At 41.2% G+C, this 25,206-nt stretch overlaps 1 protein-coding gene across 1 annotated transcript in view; it reads right to left on the bottom strand.

Annotated features, from left to right (window-relative positions):
* Nucleotides 1-24,758, bottom strand: part of CLMP (CXADR like membrane protein) — a 121,897-nt gene extending 97,139 nt beyond the window's left edge. Inside the window, 2 exon segments of the mRNA XM_072612907.1 lie at nucleotides 24,495-24,537; nucleotides 24,539-24,758. Of these exon segments, the coding sequence (XP_072469008.1) occupies nucleotides 24,495-24,537; nucleotides 24,539-24,649 (154 nt within the window). The 5' untranslated portion in view covers nucleotides 24,650-24,758.
* Nucleotides 24,759-25,206: the final 448 nt, after the last annotated feature.

Raw genomic sequence — 25,206 nt, 5'->3', positions numbered from 1 at the left:
AAGCCCTTTGCCCTGATCAGGAAAACAGTTATCTCTTCATGTCTCAAAAGTTTCCAGAAAAGGAAATTCCATCATCTCTCTTGATTACATAATCTAGTCTTTTTAAATTTCTTGCAACTATTGACTATACACGTATAATCTATATAAAGTTGCTTGCCTTTTTAAAGAAGAATGACAATGAAGAAGACAGTATGGTAGAACGACAACAGCCACCAGTCATGGAGGCAGAATGGAGGGAGAGAATTTGGTACCCAAAATTTTAAAAAAGAACATTAAAAATAGTTTTAAATAATTGTTTTAAAAATAAAATATGAAAAAGTTAAAAAAATTCTTGCCACTTTGTATATTCAGTTTTTCAGTATCTAACCTAAATCTTTACTGCTGCATTATATTTATATAATGTCCTCTTGCTTTATGTGTTGCCCCAGTGTTTCCTTTCTCCTTTTAACAGCTCAGTGAAAAAGGTGCTGAAAATATAATTAGCTTTATTTTGCAGATGAGAAGGGAAATGAGTGATTTTACCAATTTCTACAGCCAGGAAATTGGGAGATCTGGGACCCAAATCTGCACAGACGCAGACAGAGACAGACAGACAGACACACACACACATACACCCAACACACACACACACACACACACACACACACACACACACACACACACACACACACACACACACACACACACTGGTTTGGAGCAAGGACTAATTCTGTAACTCAGAGTCTAAAATGGTTCTTCTAACTGCGATGTTTTCTGTCTCTTAATTACCCTCCATCTCATCTCTCCTGTATCTACTGTTTGTACATAACTCATTGCATCGTCTCCCATGTTAGACTGTGAACTCCTTGACAGCAGGGACTGGTTTTTTTTGGGTTGTTTTTTTTTTGCCTCTTTTTTTTTTTTTCCAGCTCTCAGTACAATCCTTGGCATATAGTAGGTGCTAATAAATGCTGACTTACCTAGGATAAAAAGAAATTAAGTGACTTGCCCATGGTTTCTTGTTGTTCAGTCGTGTTTGTGATCTGGGATTTTCTTGGCAAAGATATTGGAATGATTTATCCAGCTCATTTTTTTTTTACAGATGAAAAACTGAATGACTTGCCCAGGGTCACACAGCTAGTACATTCCCGAGGTCGCATTTGACCTCAGATCTTTCTGACTCCAGGGCCAAAACTCTATGCACTGTGCCACCCTAGCTACCTATGGTTACAGAGATGATATTTGACAAATGGGACTTAGAATGAAGTCTTCCTGACTCCACGACTGGTGGCCCTCTTCGCTTCACCATACTGCCTTCCATTATTAGTCATTAATAGGAACAGTTACTTATCAAGGATGTTCCCAAAGTTTTAGAGCAATTTTAAGCTTTAGGAGCTTAAAACTGGGGCACCCTATTACAAAGTGCATTCCACACATTATTTCATTTGATTCATACAACCACCATCCTCACATGAGGCAGGAACTGCAGTTATTATTATCTTCATTTTACATATCAAAAAACTGACCAAGAGGTTGTTATTTGTCTAGGGTCACATAGCTAGTGAGTGGCAGGGGAGAAATCTAATCCCAGGTCTGTTGAACTCTTATGCTTTTTTTTTCCATACAAGTTGACTACACTCTGTTGCTTTGGTTATTTAACCTGGGGAGGAGAAGCTGTTTTCAAATATTTGAATAGCTATCACATCAGAGAAGGGTTGTTTTGTGTAGCTCACATGGGCAGAAATAGAATCAGTGTGTATAGGTTAACTCAGAACTGATCCTGGTTCAGTGAGGGCTAACTTTTAACTGCTTAAATTGTTCAGCCATAGAACAGGCTGCCTTAATGGAAAGCTTCATTAAAGCCAGAGGGAACTTTGGTGAGGTCAGGATGAAGGCACTGCCTGTTCACTGGGGCTGTATGAACAGTGGTGGTGGTGGTGATGGTCAGGGGGTGGGGTGATTGCACACCTGGGATGGGCCACGGAGCATCTGTCTTGTGACAGCATGTCGAAACCCTCGAGGAAGAAATTCCCACCTTGTCACAACCATGGTAAACTTGCTTTCCTAGAGAAAGGCTAGCCTAAAGGGACTAGAGCACTGGAATGTCTGTGCTGCTTAGGGAGCAACACTATACACTATATATATATATATATATATATATATATATATATATATATATATATATATATATATATATATATAGTGTATATACACACACAGGCACTATATGTGTACACACATATACACACCTGTACACACATATAAGTGCACACACATACTCGTGTGTGTATATAATATATGCAGTACATTTAATTTACCAAATTCAAACTATATGCCATTGATTTTTTTTTTAAAAAGAAAGTACACTTTAAACAATGTGGGTGATTTCATCCATCATTTTACTCAGTGAGGATACATGTCCTGCAGAGAACATGAGATAAAGGATGTGGATCTGTTGTTTCCTCAGTTGGTTTCAGATTCCTGAAAATCCTCTTCCTCATACCCAGAGGGAGCCTACTCTATCTGCTTAGGCTGGTAGAGCTAATGAGGGCAACAGCTTGAACTGACCAGTGTTCCTGGTCAACTAGAAAGCTCCAATGGACTTTGCATCCTCTTTTGACACACAATTAAGCAGGAAGAATAAGCAGTTATATGATGGTGTGATGATCACCCTTTAATAAAATTACACTTGTGTGAAGTCCATCTTTAAAGCATTTTCCCCCCAGAATCTATTTCATTTCCCCTTTTTGTAGGGAAGTCCTGGTTTCTCTTCTCCAACTTAGCATGGTGTGAAAAATTAAATTTACATTCAATTGTTTTTATAGTTATCGTCCACATCCATGTGCCACTCTCTGATAGAGACTGCCTTCTTTTAAAGAGAGCCTAGCTGGGAGGATTTTTAATCAAACAATGAATGGAAGCATTACAAAAGATAAAATAGATAATTTTGTTATATAAAATTGAAAAGTGTTTGCATGAACAAAATCTATGCAACTAGGATAAGATGGAAAGCTGTCAGTGGGAAAAAAAAGTCTTTGTATGAACTATATCTGATAAGAGTCTGATATTCAAAATATGGAGGGAAGTAATACAAATATGTAAGATCAAGGGTCATTTCTGAATGAATATGAACAAATATTCTCAAAAGAAGACTTGCAAATTATCAACAAAGACAGGGCAGATTGCTCCAGATCACCAATAATAGACAAATTAATGAACAATAATATAATAATATAATATAATCACCAATAATAAAATAACAAAAAACAAATTAAAATCACCTTGAGGTTTCATGTCACAAAGATATCTCCCTTTCCCCACCTTCCACTGTGTTGAGCAACACTCTCCCCCACACCACTTAATGCTCCACCCCCACACATATGGCTTTGTAATTGTTGCAAGTGTACTGTACTCTTCCTCCTATGCCTGGAACCTTCTACGTATTTATTTATTTGGGGAGGCAATCAAAGTAAAGTGACTTGCCTGGGGTCACACAGCTAGTACTTGTCTGAGGTTGGATTTGAACTCAGGTCCTCCTGACTTCAGGATCAGTGCTCTGTGCCACCTAGGTACTCCTTCTGTCCCCAGCTCATTAATTAAGCACCAATGGTGCTGAGCACTTGCTGGAGGATAGCCAAAGTTTAGGCAAATTCCTGCCTTCTTGGAACTTACATTTTAGCAAGTGGGATATGACACATACACAATAGCTATTGTAAAAAATAGTGTATAAGGGAAACACAAGCAAAATTCTATGAAATGTTCTCTTTCTCTTTCTCTTTGTCCTTGACATCCTACATATTCCTCAAAACCCAGGTCAGATGCCACCCACCTCCTCCAGATAGTCTTCCTTGATTTCTCTACTCTCAGGCATGAGTAATCTTTCTTTCCTCAGTCTTAAATAACCCTTTGTAATCCCCAACTCCTCAATTTGTAATATAATTTATGTTGCATTAGATTTATTTAACCTCTCCCCAAATAGACTGTAAATTTTTGGGGGGGCACCCACTGTACCTTATTTGTCTTTGCATTACTTGACCCATCACCTTGCTTATTGTTTAGTTTACTACGTGGTTGATGAACCAAGTAGAAGACATTTGTCTCATAGACTTTTTTAAAGAAATCCCACAAAACAAACAAGCCCCTTGCTGGGCACAGGGTACTCAATAATGCTCTCTGAATGAAATGTGTGCTTTCTATATCTTCTTGTGAAGTTTACGCACCCTTTTTCTATTCACTATGAATCTAATTAGGTCCTGTTTTGAGATATGGGGAAATGAATTGATGAACAGAAAGCATCTGTAAATCCTCAGTCAGAAGAGCCTCTGCTTACCTGGAGAGCAGGAGTTTAATAGGGCCCCCTGCGGATACTGAAATTCCTCTAATCTTGTCATTTCAACTTTTTCCTCCTTGTGCCTTCCCCTCCTCCAGCTCCCTCACCCCAATACATCAGACAAGAACTCAGGGCCTGGATGCTGCTATGTATTAGAGAAAGGAAGTCTGTGAAGATAGAGGATATGTGGGTTGGCTTTGTTCTGGCAGTCCAAGGCTGCTCTCTGTGGTTCCAGAAAGATGAAATTTCCCTTCCTTCTCAATGCTTTTTATCTCAAAAATTTCACAGCCCTGTAGTATTACCACAAGGGGACAAAGAGAAAGAAAACCTGAAGCTTTTCAAAAGAACAGGGGGTAGCTCATGTGATGCCATTTTCACTCAGGGGTAAACAGGGACCTGCTGAGACTGGAACAAAGATAAGGACAGATATTTCTATAACTTTGAAGTTTGTAAAATACCTTATATTCATTCGATTCTCACAACCCCTTGTGAAATAAGTACTGGGATTATTATGTATATAAATAAGTAAACTGAGAGAAATTAAGGGACTTGAATAAATCCCACGGGTACTAAGTGTCCAAGGTGGGATTTGCACCCAAGTTTTCTGACTCTAAAGTCAGTGATCTTTCCTCTGTATGTTGTTATTGTTGGGTTGTGCATGATATTCTTTGTGAGCCTGGTCTATAGCTCCTTGGGGTATCCTTGGCAAAGATAGTGGAGTAGTTTGCTCCTTCCTTCACCACTGGATGAAGGCAAACAGAGGTAAAGTGACTTGCACACAGTCACACAGCTAATTAGTATCTGGGGCCAGATTTACACTCAGGTCTTTCTGACTCTAGACCCAGCCAGCACTCTACCCACTGAGCCACCTAAGCTGCCTCCTTCCTCAATATAGTCGATCATTTTCATAAATAAACAAGTGTGTTATAGTGGAATGAGCATTGACCCTAGAACTGGGAGAGAAGGCGCTTGATCTTTCTAACCTCAAGTTCCTCATCCCTAAAACAAGGCGATTGGACTAGATGACCTCTAAGGTACCTTTCACCTTTAAATCTGAGCCCATGGCCTTCCTTACTTGGGGGCATTGGTTGCATTAATTTTACTAGTAGCTCAAATAGTGAAATCCCTATGGGAAAGGAAAGGCTGGTCAATCATCCTGTTCTTTATTTGCAAGGCTGGGTTAAGGTGATATAACTGAGACTTTGGGGCAAATTTGTGACACAAGTAGGATAGGAAGCCACATCCCAGACACCCCTGTCAGCATCCTTGGAAAGGATTTGTGGGCTAGAAATGTAGCATTCTCCCACAATTTCCAGGACCACCACCGGACACTTAACCCTTTGTGCACTAGTCATAACTTTGCTTCAAGGCCAAGTCTCTAAGTGCCCTCATGGGACTGTCTGCTGCAGTCTGGGTCATGCATCAGTTTGGAAAGCACTAAGGACAGACAAAATTTCACAATGTTCATGCACAAATCAATTTGCTATCAGGTACTTTCTCCAGTTAAAGAGCAAAGGCTAATAATGTCTCAGTGAAACCATAAAGCCTTCCAGGGAAGGTGAATACTGATATCAAAGGATCTGTGATCTCATCCCTGAGGAACATAGAGGCTAAGACGTAAGTGTGGTGGGAGGAACCCTGAATTTAGCATCAGTTTTGAGTTTCAACTTGAATGACAATTATAATCTGTGTGACCTTGGAAGATGCTTAACCCTCTCTTGGCCTCAGTTTTCTCATTTGTAAAATGGGGGTGTTGACTACCTAGACTTGGGCTTCTAGGGTCCCTTAAAGCTGCAATTCTATGATCCTATGATCCTCATTTGAGTTTGTCTGACTGCCAGTTACTACACGTGTGACTCCGAACCTTTCTGGGACTCAGTCCACTCATCTGTAAAATGAAGTTAGAATAGATAACCTTAAAGTTCCTTTCCAGTTCTAAGCCTGTGGCCCTATAACTTGTCCCAAGGGACACAGTTAGTAGGTAGAGGCAGGTTCTGGCGCCAAGTCTTCCTGACTCCTAGGATTAAACTTAGTTCTCAAGGAAGGTCCCCTGACCCCTGGGAGAATCTAGACCCTCTCAGGAAGTCTGTGAGGTCAAAATGATTTTTCCATCATACTAAGATGATTTAATTTCTAATGTGGTAAATATTGATAGACATAACCTAAATAAACAAAAAATGTCTTTGGGTTCCTCAATTTTTAAGAGTATAAAGAGGTTCTTTACCAAAAAGTTTGAAAACTGTGGCAGTAGGGCATCCTATCTCTATAAAAGATGATTATTTTTTTACAAAAACAAACAAAAAAATTGGAAGTAGATCACATTAACCCCCCAGAGCTTGTGCTTTATCAAAATCCCTTCTAGTCTCTCATTCCTTGTAGATGAAAGTGTCTCCTATTCCCATCCTGCATCAGTCGAGGTCCTGAAGCTTTAAGTTTAATGCTTATCACTTAAGTCTGAATCAGCAGAGGACTCCCACACATAACAGCTATATGACCACAGGTCAATCTCTCTGAGCCTTGGGTCCCTTGCCTTTGAAATAATAGTAATAATAACTACCACATATTAAAATCGAATAAATACTATATATAATATAATTTTAATACATAGTATTTATATTTAAATACTATATATAGTATTTATGTGTATATATATATATATACATATATATATTACCATATACATATGCTGCTAGAAAGTGCAGTAGATAAGAGTGTTGGGCCTGGAGTCAGGAAGATTCAATCACCTGCGTTCAAATCTAGCCTCAGACTCTCACTAGCTGTGTGACCCTGTTTGCCTCAGTTTCCTCACCTATAAAATGAGCAGGAGAAGGAAATGGCAAACCACTCCAGTACTTTTGCCAAGAAAACCCCAAATGGGGTCATGAAGAGTTGGACACTACTGAAAAATGATAACAAATCACTTTAAGCACTTGAAGGCTTGCAGAGAGATTAATGTAGTTATTACCCCACCTCACACAGTTGCTGTGAGGAGTGAAAATGCAGCAGTGTTTTCAAAAGGCAATAAGGCTATCTATAAATGTCAGTTGTTGCTATTATTATTAAATTCCTTTAACTTATTTAATTTTAATTAATTACCTTTAATCTCCTCACTCTCTTCCTAACCTTTCATCAGTCTTGCTGATATACTCTTCTCAGATCAGTTAGATGAAATGTCTGTACCTGACACTTGTTTTCACTTCCCCACCTCTACCCACAATCCTCTAAACTCATCCACTCATGAAATCAAAGGGAGAAATTAGAACAGAAAACCAGGAAACAGAAATTCCCCAAGGCTAAAGGAGACCTGGGCCTCTGCTACTACATGGCAGGGTTGCTACATGGGGTCTTAGAAAGGCAACCTCAAGAGGCTTTGAATTCCCTGCACAAAACCTTGCACAGAAGAGGTACCCAAATAATATGTCACACTAAGGAGGGACTGGAGACTTATTTTTCATCTAGAAGAGGGTGGAGGTGCTCCTTAAGCTTTTGAAGCAGTAAAATCTAACATGGCTGGAGGGTCTGACTTCTCTTTGTGAAGTGAAATCAACTTGTTGGGTTGTTTCCATCTTGTCCCACTCTTTGTGAGCTCATTTGGGGTTTTCGTGGCAAAGATACTGGGGTGACTAGTTTGCCATTTCCTTTTATAGAAGAGGAAACTGAGTTAAACAGGGTTCAGTGACTTGGCCAGGGTCACACAACTAGTAAGTGTCTGAGGCCAGATTTGAACTCAGGAAGATGAAACTTCCTGATTCTAAACCCAGTGCTCTATCCACTGCATTATCCAAGCTGCCTAAGTCAACCTGAAGTCAACTCTAGGACTGTTTTTTCTTGCTTAAGCTTAGATCATATCCTACAGTCTGGGATTCAGATATGATATCTCTAGGATTTGTGATTTTGCTATGTGTGACACAGAATTTAATTCCTTTTTACATTTTTAAGTGATTTTGAAGTGCTTTATATATGTAGCATCATAGGATTTAGAGTGGCCAAGCTTAGAGATCTCATCCAATACCCTCATTTTACCAAGGAGGAAACTGTTGCCTAAGGCGACATAGCTACTAAGTGATGGTGCTGAAATTAGAACCTGGACCCTCATTACCTACTCTTCCCATTCTACCACGTTTCCTTCCCCTATACTTTCTGTGACTGAAAATATTGATCACAGTCATTGACTTTCTGGTGACGATCAGTTAGTAATGATGAGTTTCCCCAGTGTTAGCTAGAATAATCCTTGAATGCCAGACATACAGACTGAGCCCTGATTTAAAGCATTTCCAGCTTGATAGGATTTGCTACAGCTTGTGGTTCACTTCCTTAGAGAAGCCAGGGTCACTCCCACTCCAGGATGAGGCATTGGGGTGACTAGCTCTCTAGCAACATTAATATAGTGCTTCATGGTTTGCAATGCCCTTTACATAACCTACCTCATTTCATCCTCACAACAAACCTGTTAAGGTAGGTGGTACTATTATCACCCTCATTTTACAAATGAGGAAACTGAGACCAAAAGGTTAAATGACTTGCCCTAGGTTACACAGCTAGTGAAAGTCTGAGACAGAATTTGAAATACAGGCCTTCCTAATTCTGATAGGTGGTGGAGTGAATAGAGTGCCCAGTATGTAATCAAGAAGACTCATCTTCCTAAATTCAAATCTGACCTCTGATACTTTACTAGCTGTATGAGTGACCCCGGACAAGTCACGTCACCCTGTTTACCTCAGTTTCCTCATCTGTAATATAAACTGGAGAAGGAAATGGCAAATCAGTCTAGTCTCTCTAAGAAAACTCCAAATGGGATCACGAAGGGTCACACACAACTAAAAAATTAACAGTGACTTCCTAACTTTACACTAACCTACCTACTCCCTCAGAAAGGAGCTTTTCAGAATGTGAGCAGGGAAAGGGATCTTTGAGATAATCAGGTCCAAACCCCTGGCCTTACTAATGATGAAACTAAAGCCCGGGGAAATTAAGAGATTTGTCTAAGATAAAAGAGCTGATCATTTTGTCTAAAATAAGTGACAGAGGCAGGATTCAAACCTAGTCTCTGATACTAAATTTGGTGCCATTTCTATTATGCCATACAGCCTCTCTCACCTCTACATGTAGGAGCAACTTCATGATTAGACAAGTTTCCCATGAATTTTGATGTGATTGTGCGCATATATCATGTTATATTTATGTATTAGGCAGTTGGATGACTCAGAAAAGACTTTTAAGACCTGAGTTCAAATCCAGTCTCACATGTTCATTAACTATATGCCCCCTAGGCAAGTCATTTATCACTTACTTTTGTCTGCCTCCGTTTCCTCATCTGTGAAATAGGGATAATATTAGCCTCTACCACCGAGGGGTAGGAAGATAAAATAAGATACAATTTGTAAAGTGCTTTGCAAACCTCAGAGCTCTTTATAAATGCTACCTGTCTTTATTATATTTCCCTTATCACCTGTCAGGGTGCCTGCATTTCTAGCATTAGAAATTCTTCCTTTTGGGTTTCATGAGTCAACTAATATCTTAGGACAGATTAGTACATCAATAGTATGGACCATTCATTGAAATTCAGCACACAGGCCAGATACTGGGCTAAACCCTGGGAAGGTGATAGTCATCTAAGAACACAGCTGTTCAAGAATAGTACCTTTTTTTACTGGTATTGTCTTTACAAAGCCCTTTCATACTCATTCTTTCATCAATCTTGCAACAGCCCTCTGGGATATAACCCCCATTTTACAGATGGGGAAATTGATTTTTCCATGACTTTACAGCTAGTAAATGGCAGAAATGGAATTAGAACCCAGGGCTCTTGATTCTAGGTCTAATGCACATTCCATTACACTCCACAGAAGGAAGATAAGAGGCAAGGCAGTGCTAGTTCCAGGGAGCAGTGCTAAAAAGGAGGGTATGAGTGGAGATGGAAAGACCAACTTCATCTCCTTTACAATTCTTCTTGGCTCCATCCTGAGAAGATGCTGGTTTGTCCCAGAAGAAAAGAAATCTGAAGGTCAAGATGAAGTAGCTGGGCTGAAAGGCAAGACTGCCTGGGGCTTTGGAGACTGACAGCCCTAGGGACTTAATGTGAGAGGCAGGAAGGTCATCCTAGAGAAGTTACTTCTCTGGGACTTCAGATTATTTTTTAAATCTGTTAAATGTTAGAATGTAACTAACATATCTCTTTGGTCCTTTCCAGCTCTGCCATTCTATTAGGGGAGCCTATGGATCCATGATGACCTTTGTACACACTTCTCTGAAGGCATAGGAAAATGATTGAGTGATAGCTCTCTCTGAGCTCAGAGTACCCTGGGGAGTATCAGATGAAGACCAGAGCAGAGTTAAAACTAGAATCCAGAGGCTTCTTGGGCCAATGAGCCAATCTAGATAAGAATTCTAGGTCCTTTGAAATCTGGGACACCCAACTTGGCCCATGTGAAAGGAAGTGGAAAAAAAAAGTCACAGCCTTTAGCCTTCAGGCTGATGGGAAATACGCAGGCATTTTACTTCTCACCTTGAGGTTTTCTATTCCCCAAAAAGCTGAAAAGGATACTGAATTCCACACATTTTCCAGGTCAGTGTGAGTCTGTTAGAGAAGAACCAGTGGACTGTCTGCAAAGATGGATGTTTTAGGAAATACCTTTTTTCAACATTCACAAGACCACACATCAGAATCTGCGCAATGGGAACAGGGGAGTTGGGTCCTTTATAGACCACACCAATCTATTCCATGTAGACCAGGCTTCTATATTTTCTGTCCCTGTCTCTAGGGTTGCAGTTGGGATTGGGTGTAAGTAGGAAGAGTCCAACTAGTCATTATCTCCAGGTAGACCAGTCCAGTCTGACACTTAAGCCAACAAGTATTGTAAAGTGTAGGGCTTCAAGCCTGGTACAGGACCTCATGGTGCAGCCCACCTGAATTATTTTAGAAAAAAATTTTTTTTTTTTCATTAAGTAGTACTCATAAAGTAGACCAGTAGGGTCTAAACACTCTCTGGCCCATGTAACTGATTAGCTTGCGGACTTATATCAATTAGTAATTATTTTAAAACTTCTTGGGACCTCACACATATCTATTTCTGATCATGTGGCTAACTTTTGAAGAACAAAAATAAAAACTTGCATGTGTCTGCCCTGGGTACATTTTTAAAGCCTTGAACAAATGTAAATGAGGTGCAAATAGCCTGACAATGAGCAAAGTGAGTAGCAGGTGTCTACCTGTATTGGGGCTCTCATGCTACTTTCTTGCAGAGAGAGAGAGAGAGACAGAGAGACAGAGAGACAGAGACAGAGACAGAGAGAGACAGAGAGAGAGAGAGACAGAGAGAGAGAGAGAGAGCTGAGTAGCAAAGATCCCCAGGAAGCCAAATGATGTTTCTTGCAGGATGGGGAGACTCTTTGGTTGAAACCTTTCTAGAAACTGGGTAGTAGTAGTCACCCAAACATACCCCCTTGTGGCTTAACATTACTTGCCCTGTCTACTTTGGGGAGTCTATCCTCCTTTTTCCTAGATGCCTTCCCAAGTGACTACTGGTAAATCAGTAGTTCATGCATCTCAACAGGAAGACTAGGGTGGGGAGACAGCACAGCCTAATGGAAACACCACTGGACCAAGAATCAGAAGAGCGGGAGTCTAGCCTTATCTTCACAAGGCTGGGTGATTGGGGGTAAATCGATAACCACCTCAAATCTGCATCTCCTCATTTGTAAGATGAGAGCAATAAAACCCACCTTGTCTACCTTATCCCAGAGGGTTTTTGTGAAGACGATGAAATGAAGTCATGTATACCAAGAGCTTTGAAACTCCCAAACTGTTGTCATAAAAAATATAAAACAATATTATTTATAGTGACTGGTCCACCAAGAAGGGCCTTGTGCTGGAGCATCTGACTTGTTCTCCATCCTATGCCTGGAATGGTGATTGGAAATAATTGAAACTGTCACTGGAAATAATGAGAAGTGACAGAGCCTGGGTTACAAGGGCCATCGCTTCCAGTCTTAACGATCCCCACAAACTCAAAACTAAATTTAAACAATGAAGTCACCAAGAGATTTGCCTTCCAGGGACCTGAAAAAATTTTTTTTTGGTCATAAACAGGAATAAAGACATGTCTGGAGCTGTCTCAGTTCAATATGTGTTTTTCTCCTGGTACAGGAAATCCATTCTACCTGTCTTATTATTACTTTCCTTCTACTTCGTCCTGGAGTTTAACATTGACACCTTGCTACTCTGGGCTCCAACTTCTTTCTTTACAGAAGGAGGAGGTTGAGGCCTCCTCTGACTTGATACAGAGTGAAGCAAACACAACTCGAGACCAGAGAGCTCATTATCTTTCCTTCAAACTCTACCCTCTTCCAAATTTCCCAGTTTCTGTAGAAGGCACTTCTGTCCTTCTAGTCACTGAGACCCGGAACCTTGAGTGTCACCCTCGATTTCTCTTACACACTTACTTACACACTCCAATATCAATCCGTTGCCAAATATTGTCATTTCTCCCTTTATATCATCTCTTTGATATGCCCTTTCCTCTCTTCCCACATAGCCTCCACCATGGGGCAGGCTCTCATGCTCTCATACCTGAGCTATTGCAAGGGCCTTCTGGTTGGACTCCCCACTCCAATCCATCCTTTATTATATGATTTTCCTAAAGCACTGATCTGTCTATCAGCCTCCTATTCAGTAAACTTCAGTGTCTCCCTGTTATTGCCAGTATGAAATGCAAAATGCCCTTTTGGGGAATATTTGGTTTTTTTTAAATATTAGGTATTTATAACATATTTTTTAAAAATTGAATTCAAATTCTGTCCCTCCCCCACTCCACTGAGAAGGCAAGGTTTTGTTTTGTTTTTGGGGGGTCATTTAAGCCCTGATTCCCAACTTATCTTCTTCCTACTTTTCCATTCTCCTTACACCTTCCTTCCTTCCTCTCTCCCTCTCTTCTCTCTCCCTTCCTTCCTTCCTTCCTTCCTTCCTTCCTTCCTTCCTTCCTTCCTTCCTTCCTTCCTTCCTTCCTTCCTCTCTCCCTCTCTTCTCTCTCCCTTCCTTCCTTCCTTCCTTCCTTCCTTCCTTCCTTCCTTCCTTCCTTCCTTCCTTCCTTCCTTCCTTCCTTCCTTCCTTCCTTCCTTCCTTCCTTCCTTCCTTCCTTCCTCGTATTCTGTGACTCAAAGACACAAGCCTTTTCCGTTCCTTGTACGCAAGAGCTCATAATTCCTGTTTTTTCCAGGACTGTCCTCCAAACCTGGAATGCCTTCCCTCCTCACCTCTGCTTCCCAGTTTCCCTGGCTTTCTTCACTTTAAATCCCAGGAGATTTTCTGTAATCTGTCTCCTTCCCACACCACCTTATCCACCTCCCCTCCTCCAGTGCCTTCCTTTTGTGATTACCTGCCATTAACACTCTGTAGAGCTTCTGTTTACATAGTTTGAATGTTATCTTCTTCTTAGAATGCTTTTTAAGTTTTTAAAGAACAGAGCCATTTTTGAGGGGGTCCCTTTTTTGTATCCCTTTTGCATACTATAATGCCTGTCAACTTAGGTGGTATAGTGGATAAAGTGTCTGACAGAATGTCAGGTCTGGAGCTCAAATCTGGCCTCAGACACTTACTAGCTATGTGACCCTGGACAAGTCACTTAACCCTGGTTGCTTCTGTTGCTTATCTAGAAAATGAGCTGGAGAAGGACATGGCAAACCAGTCTAGTATCTCTGCCAAAAAAACCCAAAATGGAATCATGAGGAGTTGAACATGACTGAACAACAACACATACTTGACACAAAGTAAGCCTTTAATAAATTCTTCTTGACTGAATGGAGAATAATACATACATACATGTACACACATATATACATACATATATCACATGTAAGTTATATATATGATATACAGTAAGTGCTTATAGTACATATATACATATGCATATGTGCACATATATATACATACACACACATATATATATAGCCTTCATATATACATATACTATATAGATTGTAAATTTATAACTCTATGTGGCAGGTAGGTGGCATGGTAGATGGAGTACCAGGCCAGAGACAGGAAAACTCCTGAGTTCAAATCTGGCCTCAGATACTTACTAGCTGTGTGACCTTGAGAAAGTCACTTAACTCTGTCTCAGTTTCCTTGTCTGTAAAATGAGCTGGAGAAGGAAATGGCAAGCCACTCCAGTACCTTTGCCAAGAAAATCCCAAATGGGGTCATCAAGAGTCAGACATGACTGCAACAACTGAACAACAGTTATATGTGATGTGTGTGTGTACGTGTATATAGTTCTCCATCAGTCAGTCAAGATTTTAAGTGCTCATTATTTATATATGTGTGTGTTTGTGTATATTTAAATAACGTAGATGAAAAGCAACTAAATGGAAGCCAAATCTGCAGTACTTGTAGTGGCTGATCTGGGTCCCAGAGAATACATAAGGACAGATATCTGCCTCCTTTAGGCAGAGCGGCAGCTTGCAGGGGCAGGACATTCCATACATTGTCAGGCTTGGTCGCTGTGTCAGTTGCTTTGGTTTAATTGGTTTCCTTCACTACAAGTAAGGATTTAATGGGGGGAGGTGATATTTCTGGATATATACAGAAATGATTGTCTTATAGAAACAAAAAGTATCGATATAACTTTAAACTAAAATTAGAAGGCTGCATTGGATGAACCATCAACCAATGATCAGCATCTTCAATGTCTGCTATCCTCTAGACACCAGGGAGACGTAGATATTTTGATTTCTGAACAAAACGCTGGGAGGTAATTGTATCAATATTATCCCCATTTTACAGATGAGGAAACAGAGGCTTTAGGAGGTTACATGACTTGCTTAAAGTCATAGAGCTAATAAGTGTCAGATCTGGAACTAGAACCCAGGGCTTCTCTAACCCAGAACAGTCTCAATCTCTCTCTACTTCACCTCTGGCTGCTTGCAAGAGCTTAGAATGTACCTGGGGAAAAAAAGCCACCACACAAGAGACAACCAAGAGCACCATCTATAAGACAGTATAGAATCCAGCTGGAGAGACCTTGTGGAACCAAGGACTTCAGCGTAGGGGAAGATCGGGGCAGGGGCAGGGGGGATGTGCTGCCTGCTGCTGCATCCGCTATTCTGAGTTAGTTCTTTAGTGATGTATGCTATGGAAATCCCAGGAGGCTCTTTTAACTGGTCTCCTCGTCCTCCAAGTGTCTGCTGTCTGCCCCATCTCTTATTGACCTGAGATGACCCCATTCTCACTATTGCATTGCTTTTGAAAACTGCCAATTTTCTATACCAACTCTGGAACAACTCTGAAGCTAGCCATTCATTTTCTATCCCCAGTGTGGGCAAAAACAAAACAAGACAAAACATCTTTCCACTCCTTGCTTTTGTCCCATTGAAACCAAATAACTCTCAGACTTAATGTCGTCTATGCACACTAAATAGTGTGACTGCCTTCATTTTATGGTGGGAGGAGAGGGGAGACGGAAGTCAAATGCAAAAAAAAAATTCAACCACCCCCTTTTTTGGTCTGCCTGGTGCCAAACCCAACAAACCTTTATTTATCCACAGTATAAACTATAGTAAAGCTGAAATAAGAAAGTTGTTTTTTACACATTTAGCACAGTTTCTGGAGAAAGACACAAATGTTAAGCACACAAGCTGATATCAACTATTTATTCAAAAAATGTAACAACTGGAGTGAGTCAAAATGTCGGTACAAGAGGTAGCCCAATCCCCTGGACCTTCTACAAATACATCCACATATCTGTTCCATGACAACTGCTATTCAAACTCATGTCCCAAAAGCATTTTGAGAGCCTTTGGAGTTATTGAAGAGTAAATATTTTTCAGAAAGATGAACCAAGATTCTGAAATGTCTTTGAGACAGGAAATGGGTCATCTATGAATAACGCATGTGGTTACTCAGTTAACCAGAGAGTTATTTTATTTTATTTGGCAGGGGGAGGAAGGTCTAGAGTTCTGATTTCACTGCCATGGGGGACTCCCAGTGTGGAAGCTTTCTTCACCAATGAAGGTCAGCAGCCTGCTTAAAGAGTTTCTTGGGGGTGCCAAGTGGCCAAATGACTTTGCACATGGTAACATAGCCAGCGTGTGTCAAAGGTGTGATTTAAACCCTGTTCTTCCTGAATCTAAGGCTGGCCCCTCTAGCCACTACAACTACACTGATAATACAAATAACAGTTTAAATGTTTATAGCTTTCCAAAGTTTGTAAGATGCCTACCTCACACCCACGTGTGTGAAGTGAATGGTATGGAAGGGGGACAAGATCTGCGATTTCATCAGAGTAGCAAGGTTCTGATGAAGAACTTCTTCCAGTACTTATTTATCAGAACCTTTTCTGCAACTTACTGTCTTCTAGTTCCCTGACGCTAAGTGATCCTTGCCCAGGGTCACACAGTCAGTCTGAGTCAGAGGCAGGATGTGAACTCAGGTCTTCCTGTCATCTCGCTATCCCTTGTGCCACACTACCTTATGAGTGCAAGCATTATTATCTCCATTTTATGTATGAAAAAAATCAAAGCTCAGAGAGACTTATTCATGGTCCCAGAGTGAGTAAAGCCTGGATTCAAACTCAGAAATCCCAGCTCTGGGTCCATTACTTTTCTTATTACATCAGTCAACTTACCAAAACACCCAAGTTCCCCTTCCTTAGACCTAACTTCTCCAAACCTCAGTTTCTACATTTGTAAAATATGGGTAGTAACATCTATATTGGGGCAGCGGATAGAGTGTTGGACTATGTGATCCTCCCCCTGTTTGCCTCAGTTTTCTCCTCTGTAAAATGATCTGGGGAAGGAAATGGCAAACCACTCCAGTGCCTTTGCCAAGAAAACCCCCAATGGAATCATGAAGAGTCAGACACGACTGAAAAATAACTTTACAACAGCAACAATGTATACTAATGTACCTCACTGCCATGAGTAAATGAAGGCTTTCAGCTCTTTCTGTATATAAACTATTCATAGGATTCTCAGTGGGTACAAAGAACCCTCTACATGAGAACCCTAACAGAATGCCCTGTGTACCCTGGCCATTGCACGGACTGCCTTTAGCCTCGCCTTGAGGCAAAATCAAACTTATAATAATGTTCTTTCCTGAAGTGGGGATTGGTCATGAGGCTGCGTGTCCACAACACAGTAGCCATATGCAGGACCGAATGCTGCTGGACAATGGACACAGTGATGGGGACATCCCAGAGTATTTATGGCAGTCACATTGTCCAAATCGACGATAGGAGCATCATTCTGACACAGGCTACTCCTTTCAGGAAGCCTCATTAAAAGTATATCTTCTGACCCAGAGATCTCACTGCTAGGCATATATCTCCAGGAAGTCAATAGAAGAAAGAAAGGTCCATTATATACCAATATATTTACAACAGCACTTCTGTAGCAGCAAAGAGCTGGAGACAAAATAGATGCCCATTGATTGGGGAATAACTAAACAGACGGAGGTACGTGCACAGATAGAATATTATTAATATTCCATAAAATATTAAATATTAAGAAAAACATGGGAATACCTGTTTGTATAAAACTCTTTTAATTTAAGGTAATTGAAATGATCCATTTTACATCTAACTTTGCTTTCTAACTCTTGTTTATTTACAAATTGTTCACCTATCTATAAGCCTGGTAAGGAATATTTCTATGTTTTTTAAAATTTTCTTATAAAATATCTCTTTTTAAGCTAGGCCATGTATGTATTTTGACCTTATCTTGGCAAATGGTATGAAATATTGGTCCATGCCCAGTTTCTGCCATACTACTTTCCAGTTTTTTCAGCAATTTTTACCAAATAATGAATTCTTATCCCCTAATTTTAAGTATTTACATTTGTCAAATACAAGGTTATGATGTTTATTGGCTGCTGTAAATTGTATGTCTGCTCTGTTCCATTGATCCTTTCTATTTCTTAGCCAGAGTCAGGAAGTTTTGATAATTATAGGAATATCTATAAACAGATGTGGACTAAAGCAAGCAACACCAGGAAAGCAGTAGACTGGTATAAATAGAAACAACAACCCCTCCCCGCCCCACCCACAAAAATGTAGTTCTAATGACCAAGCTTATCCTGAAGAAAAGATGGAAAAAAAAATACCTCCTTCCTTGGAGAAATGAAGAACTATGGGTGTGAAACATTGCCTGTGCTGTCATACTAGGCTGATGTGTTGGTTAGGGTTGTTAAACTAATTTACTTTTTTTATTATTATTTTTGTGTTATGAAAAATGTCTCATCTACGCTAGGGGAAGAGGAGAGGAATTATCATATCATGTTCACGAATGAAGGTGTTATAAAAACAAAAGATAGCAATAAACTTTTAGAAATATTTTTTATCTTGAAATTGGCACTGCCTTGGAAAATAAATGATGGGCCTCAGTATATTATGCATTACTTCAAACTTACAGCTGCGCATTTTTCTCATCTGTTCTTCACGATCCCCACAATCTTAAACAGCCTTGCCAAGTATGAGCAGGCCCATGTAAATTAAACCACATATACCCTATTCACACACATACATGTCTTCAGGCTTGATTACTCAGTTCCTTTCTTCAACAACCCCACCTTCCACACCTCACTTACTGTTAGAAACTCATGAGTTTCCAAGTACAAGATCTACCTTGAAAGTTACAACATCCATGCTTGAAAAGTCAACCTTGTTTTGCAAAAACAGCTCAAGAATCAAACTGATGCCCAGTTTTAGTTTTATTTCACGGAACTGAATGATCAGAGAAACAACTGAAATCTTGCAGAACAGAATCACTTAAAGAGAAAGGCAAGAGTGACTTCTGTATGGAAAGAATCTGCTATGCTAGGCAGGATTGGTAAAAGCTGGGTCTAGAGGTCAGGAGAGTCCTAGCCTTTGTTCTGTCACCAGCTGGCTCTGTAACTCTGGGCAGAGTTCTTCATCTTTCTGGGCCTCAGTTTCCTTATCTGTAAAATGAAGAGGCTGGACTAGATGGAGCTTTAACAATGCTATGAGCTTCTCTTTCCTAGAGGCTCATTTCATCATTCTCAAGTAGTATTTTTGAATTTCAGTCACATGAATAACCCTGCTCTGACTACAGTACAAATAATAATGACACTATAATTACAATTATTGCAATTTCCACTTATACAGGGCTTTAGGTTTTCAGAAGCGGTATTAAAGAAATCAATGACAAAATGTATGCTGATAAAATGAGGCACAGCCAGCACCACACTGCCTCCTAATGACTGTATCAGTACATCCAGACAGAATGCCCACATCACCGAGCTCACATCTTTTGACTTAATAGTGTTTTTAAAGTTACAAGAAAACCATCAGCAGGTTGCAGGGGGAAAGAATACTGGGTTAGAGCCAGACGATCTGAGTTCAAATTCTGATTCTGCTACTTAGCAGCTCAATGACCCCTGACAAGTCACTGAACCTCGGAGTCTTAGTTTCCTCATCTATAAAATGATGGGGGTAGGACTAGATGATTTCTGAGGTCATTTGTGGCTCTCAGTCTATGATTCCAGGAAAGTAAATAGGACCTGAACTATATTACATAATTTTACAGATTGGGAACCGGAGGCATCGAGAAATTAAATGGTTTGTCCTCAGTATTATTCAAGCTAAATGTCTTCTGAGAGCCTAGAGACAATGGAAAAATAGCTCTCAGTTTCCAAAGCATCTTCTGAGTTACAAATCATATTCCTTAGATCAGGAGTTTGGAAACTTATTGGATGGACACCTTTGGCAGTCTAATAAGACCTATGGACTCCTCTGAATAATTTTTTTAAATGCATAAAATTAAATACATCAGATTGCAAAGGAAGTCAATTATATTGAAAACAGTTCTCTCTGTCTCTGTCTCACTTCCCCTCCCTCCCTCTTTTCCCCCTCTTCTCTCTCCTCTCCTTTCTTCTCTCTCCTCTCCTTTCTTCTCTCTCTCTCCCTCCCTCCCTCCCTCCCTCCCCCTCTTTCTCTCTTTCTTTCTCCACACACACACTGTTGTTCTCAACCCTTCCCTAGCCCCCATGGCCCTAGGTTAAGAACCTGACCATAGACTGAAAACCATTTCAGAGAAGGGCTCTATATGATAAAGCTTCTTCCCCACTCTGACAAACAGACCTTGAGGTCACTGGATTTTGTTGATTTGTTTACAAAGAAATTCTTTACAAAAAAGAATTTTGCATGATAAATGTGCTCTCTGATCTTAGTTCAATAATTTCCACTACAGCTGTGGTCTAGAGGAAAAAAATAAATAAATACTGGACCTCAAGTGAATCAAGTTAAGTTAATGAACATTAATTAAGGCACTGTGCTAAGTGCTGGAGATGAGATTTGGGTTCAAGTGTTAACTGTAATGTTTCCTAGTTCTGTGACTCTGGGGACAATCATTGAGTTTTCAATTTCCTCATCTATAAAATGTGAATAAAGCTGTTTTGACTACCAATCATACAGGGAAATGATGAGACCACACTGAGTAGAATTAAAGGTGCTATAGAAATGTGCTACTTTTATTATGTAATTTCATTTATCCTGTGTGCATTATAGTGGAGGTAAACCCGGATGAATCTGAATTCTTCCCAGTTGTTTTCGTTTCTTTGCCTGAGGCTCTTTGTGGTATGGCAGATCCTCATCTCTGTAAAGGTGTCAAGTGCAGACCTAGCAAGAGATTAAGCTGCTGCCATTTGTGGACCATCCCAGCCAAGAGTGGAGGGCTTCTTTTCCAGAAGGCTGGCCATCAGATAATGAATTTTCTAGCCACAGTAACTCATGGAATGTGGACATGTTTCAGTCTGTCATTGTGAGAGAAACATTCACCTTGATGAAAGCATAGTTCTTTGAAAATATCAGTCACCCTACCCACCTCAAACATCTCAGCTATCCTCACTGGAAAAAAGTTACCTTAACTCTGTAAGAGGAGAATAGAGAGCATATAGGTCTCCTACTGAGCTGTAGGGGCAGCTAGATGGCACAATGAATAGAGCACCAAGCTTGGAATCAGGCAGACTCATTTTCATGACTTCAGATCTAGTCTCAGATACTAATTGTGTGAACCTGGGCAAGTCACTTAACCTTGTTTGGTCTAAATTTCCTCATGTGTAAAATGAGCTCGCAAATGAAATAGTAAACCACTCTAGTATCTTTGCCAAGAAAATCCCAGTTGGGGTCACAAAGAGTCGGATATGACTGAAAAATGACTGAGCAACAACAGCTGCACATCATAGACTTTCAATAAATATTTGTTGAATGAATGAATGAATCAGTGGGATGTTTTGCCTAGAATGTTCAGTCCATTAAGAGGGTCATGGAATTTAGAATTTGAAAGGAGAGGAATCCTAGAAGGCAACTAGGTGACATTACAGCACTGAGCCTAGAGTCAGAAAGATCTGAGTTCAAGTGTGACCTCAGACACTAAATCTGTGTGAACATGTTTAAGTCACTTTACCTTAGTTACCTCAACTATAAAATGGGGATATCAGTGCCTACCTCCCAGTGGTGCTGTGAGGGTCAAATGAGATAATATTTACAAAGTTCTTAGCACAATACCTGGTACCACATAGTAGGTGCTGTATAAATCTTCTTCCTTTCCCCTTATAGACTTAGAGCTGGAAGGAACCTCAGGGATCATTGACTTTAATCCCATTTTACAAATGAGGAAGCTGTGACTTGCTCAAGGTCACAAAGTCATCTGTGTGCATCAGGTTCTTTGACTCCAGAGTCAGCACTATTTTCATTGGATTTTGTTCAATCTCATTGTGTTGTCAATAAAGTGGTGCCTACAGAGGTGAAATGACTTGACCAAGCTTGGAATTTGAACCCAGGTCATGAATCATGGGCATCACAGTTTTAGAACTGGAAGGGACCATGGGAGTCACCTAGTTCAACCTCCTCAGTGTACAGATCAGGAAACTGAGGCCTATAGAGGTTAAGTGACTCCATGTCCTCTGTCTCCAGAGATCTCAGAATTCTTTCCACTGAACCACACTGCCTTATCAAGTGCAGTCATTCATGCTCATGAACTCAGTTGTTGCATGTACCATTAATACACATAGTTTAGAATATTCTAGCTGACTTTCATAAATACTGGCAGGTTTTAAAATCTTTCCTTTGTTATCTTGTATGGATCTCCTCCATGCAATCGATGCTTTGGCATACCTGACCTACTGATCATTCCCAGTACATACCTCCCACTTTCACATTTCTATACCTCTGCTTATGGTCATTTCTGTGCTTTTCTGTGCCTAGAAAATTCTTTTCCCCACCTCTCCCTCTTTTCTCCCCATTGAATATCTACTTATCCTTTAGTCCAATTCAAATATCACCTATTCCATGAAGTCTTCTCTAATTCTGCCTGTTAGTAATGATGCTCTCATATCTCATGTAGCACTTTATATACCCTCTCAATTCCTTAGCAGGTATTATTCTGTATTCTGCTCATTTAGGTAGATGTCATACCCTTCTAGTAGGCTGTGAACTCTATCAGAACAGGGACTGGTTCTTATAAAAATTTTCTGTCAACCCCACATGTACGGGTTTCAGAGAATTAGTCATAGGAAGACTCTTGGATAGTGTGACTTTGGAGTTGAAATGTTTTAAATACCTTCTGGTTTAAAGGGTAGCCAAGATGGTGTGTCCATGATGAGAGGAACACCCAGATGTGCTGAATAGCTTACCATAGCAAAACCTCCCTCACAGGCATAGGACATCACATCTAAATTCCTTTAGCTACAGTCCTAGGTAAACAGCAATGTTACCGGAGACAATGATAAAAAATGGTCATTTTATTTCTGGTCTTCTGTGTGTGTGTGTGTGTGTGTGTGTGTGTGTGTGTGTGTGTGTGTGTATGCATGCATGTGTCGGGGGGAGGACTCAATTTCAAGTTCACTTTGATGTATGACAGAAACTTCTACCCCTCTGTTTTAGGGAACTGCCCTTCTCACTTCATCCTTGAACCCTTTTGACCTCTAGCTAGTCCTGGATCTTCCATTTTCTCAACTCAGTCTCCTGGAGGATTTGCCTTCCAGGTTCCTTCTGATCTCCCTGGCCCTGTAGCGTTGGTGGTCAGGAGCCCCTCCTCATGTGTGGGTTTAATCAGTTTTCCTGGGACCCTGAGCTCCCACCCTGCCTCTGTGGCTGCCTCTCCAGGCAATCCCAGTCTCGTCCTGCCTGTTCTTGCCCACACACATCCCTGACAGGTATTCTTTCGTAAACCTGTCTGCTGTCAGCTCAGTCTGGAGAGTGGAATGGAGGGAGAGATCTGACTGAGGCTTATGGGCTCACAAATTCTTTGTGACCAAAGTTAGTTACACCCAAATGGATGACCAGGAGAGCTTCTGCCTTCCTCTCTGGAGTCTTCCCTTCATTTAAACACACACACACACGCACACATACACACACACTCCCCCAAACAAAACAAAAAAGCAAACACACACAAAACAGAACAAAACACCAATCCCCCCAAATCCTACTTGGTTCATCTTCCTTTGTCCTCCTCTCCCCTTTTCCCCTAACCTATTCTCAGATTCTCTGTCCTAGTTGTTCTTTTTCTCCCTTTCCTGCTCCCCATCCTTTCTTCTTTCTCCCTACCCTTTCTCAGCTTTCCTTCTCTTCTTTTCCACTCCGTCTGGTCACATTTCAGGGTCTCTACCTTCTTGTTTCTCCTTTTTATGACCCATTTTCATTCTTTCTTTATCTTTCCAGTCTTCAACCCCTTCACTACACCCTCTGTTTCTCACTTACACTTTAACACATCTGTTTCTAATCCTAGTTGTTTGAGCCGCCTGTTGGAAACAAAAAAAGCCCCTTCCCCCACCTTAGGGACCTGGAAGGAACATTCCTAGATCAAAGCCAAAGCTCATTTCCCTAATTTTCCTCCCCAAACAAAAGCCAACCCAAAGGGGGTCCCAACTTTCAGATGGTGAATGGCCAAGAGGCCAACGTTGCACCTTGAAAATGCTGCCACCAAACAAGAACTAAAAATGCTTTTATGGGACTCCCTTCAAGAGAACAGATGTTTCCAGCACTCCACAAGGCAGAATTTACAGTCCTCTCCTGCCCAGATGCGCTGCCCATTTGCCCTGAAGCAGAAAGAGACGGCCCTTCCACTAAGGGGATGAGGGGAAATGATTTCATTCCAAGTTCGTCTCCCCTCCAACTGCTGCCGCTGCTCCTGACAATACGTCCCTTTGGGGACGTGTCGTCCCCGAGACACTCACCGAGGAAGAGGATGGCCAGGAAAGACATTCCGTTTTCAGGGCTCGGACACTTTTCCCCTCTGTGGCTCCCCAAGTCCCGGGCACGTCAGGCAGACGGAGAAGACCTGCACGGAATGGAAAGCAACGTCTCTGGCATGCGCTCCGTATAATTGCATCCATGTGCCAGCCAGGGACCCCGACTTCTTTCCTCCCTCTTCCCCCTCGCCCACTTCTCCTCTGCCTCTGCCTTCTCCGACTCCGCAGCCCCCCGGGGAGGGGCCTGGAGCTCACCCTTCTCCTTTCGGCTGGGAGTGGGAGGAGAGAGATCGGGGATGAAGCTCTTCCCCAGAGGAGAGGTTGTGACAGAGACGCTCCCCAGCCGCATGGAAACACTTTTCCCTGTTTGGAAAGAAAAAGGAATGAAGAAGGAGAAAAAAAATCTACTGAGCAGTAACCACATGGCTGCCTCCTCCTGCCAGCCCCTCCCCACCATCATCTGGGATTAGCGGGGAACACCAATCGGTGGCCTGGCTGCGGAGCTGGCAGCCGGGAAGGGGCTTTTCTTTCCCAGGAGAAATGCAAGGGGGGTTTCAGGGCAAAGCGGTGAATCTAGCCGCAGTTTAGGATACAGAAGAGGTTGGGAGCGGTTCGTCTCTCCTGGTTGCAGAGCCAGGGCCCTAGAGGAACTCAGAGGGAAGCTGTAGACCTCTTTCAGAGATGTGGAAACTGAGGC

This window comes from Notamacropus eugenii, chromosome 5 (genome assembly GCF_028372415.1).
Source record: "Notamacropus eugenii isolate mMacEug1 chromosome 5, mMacEug1.pri_v2, whole genome shotgun sequence".
Classification (NCBI taxonomy): domain Eukaryota; kingdom Metazoa; phylum Chordata; class Mammalia; order Diprotodontia; family Macropodidae; genus Notamacropus; species Notamacropus eugenii.
Note: the sequence above shows the minus strand (reverse complement) of the source record. Positions and strands in the feature narration are given on the sequence as shown.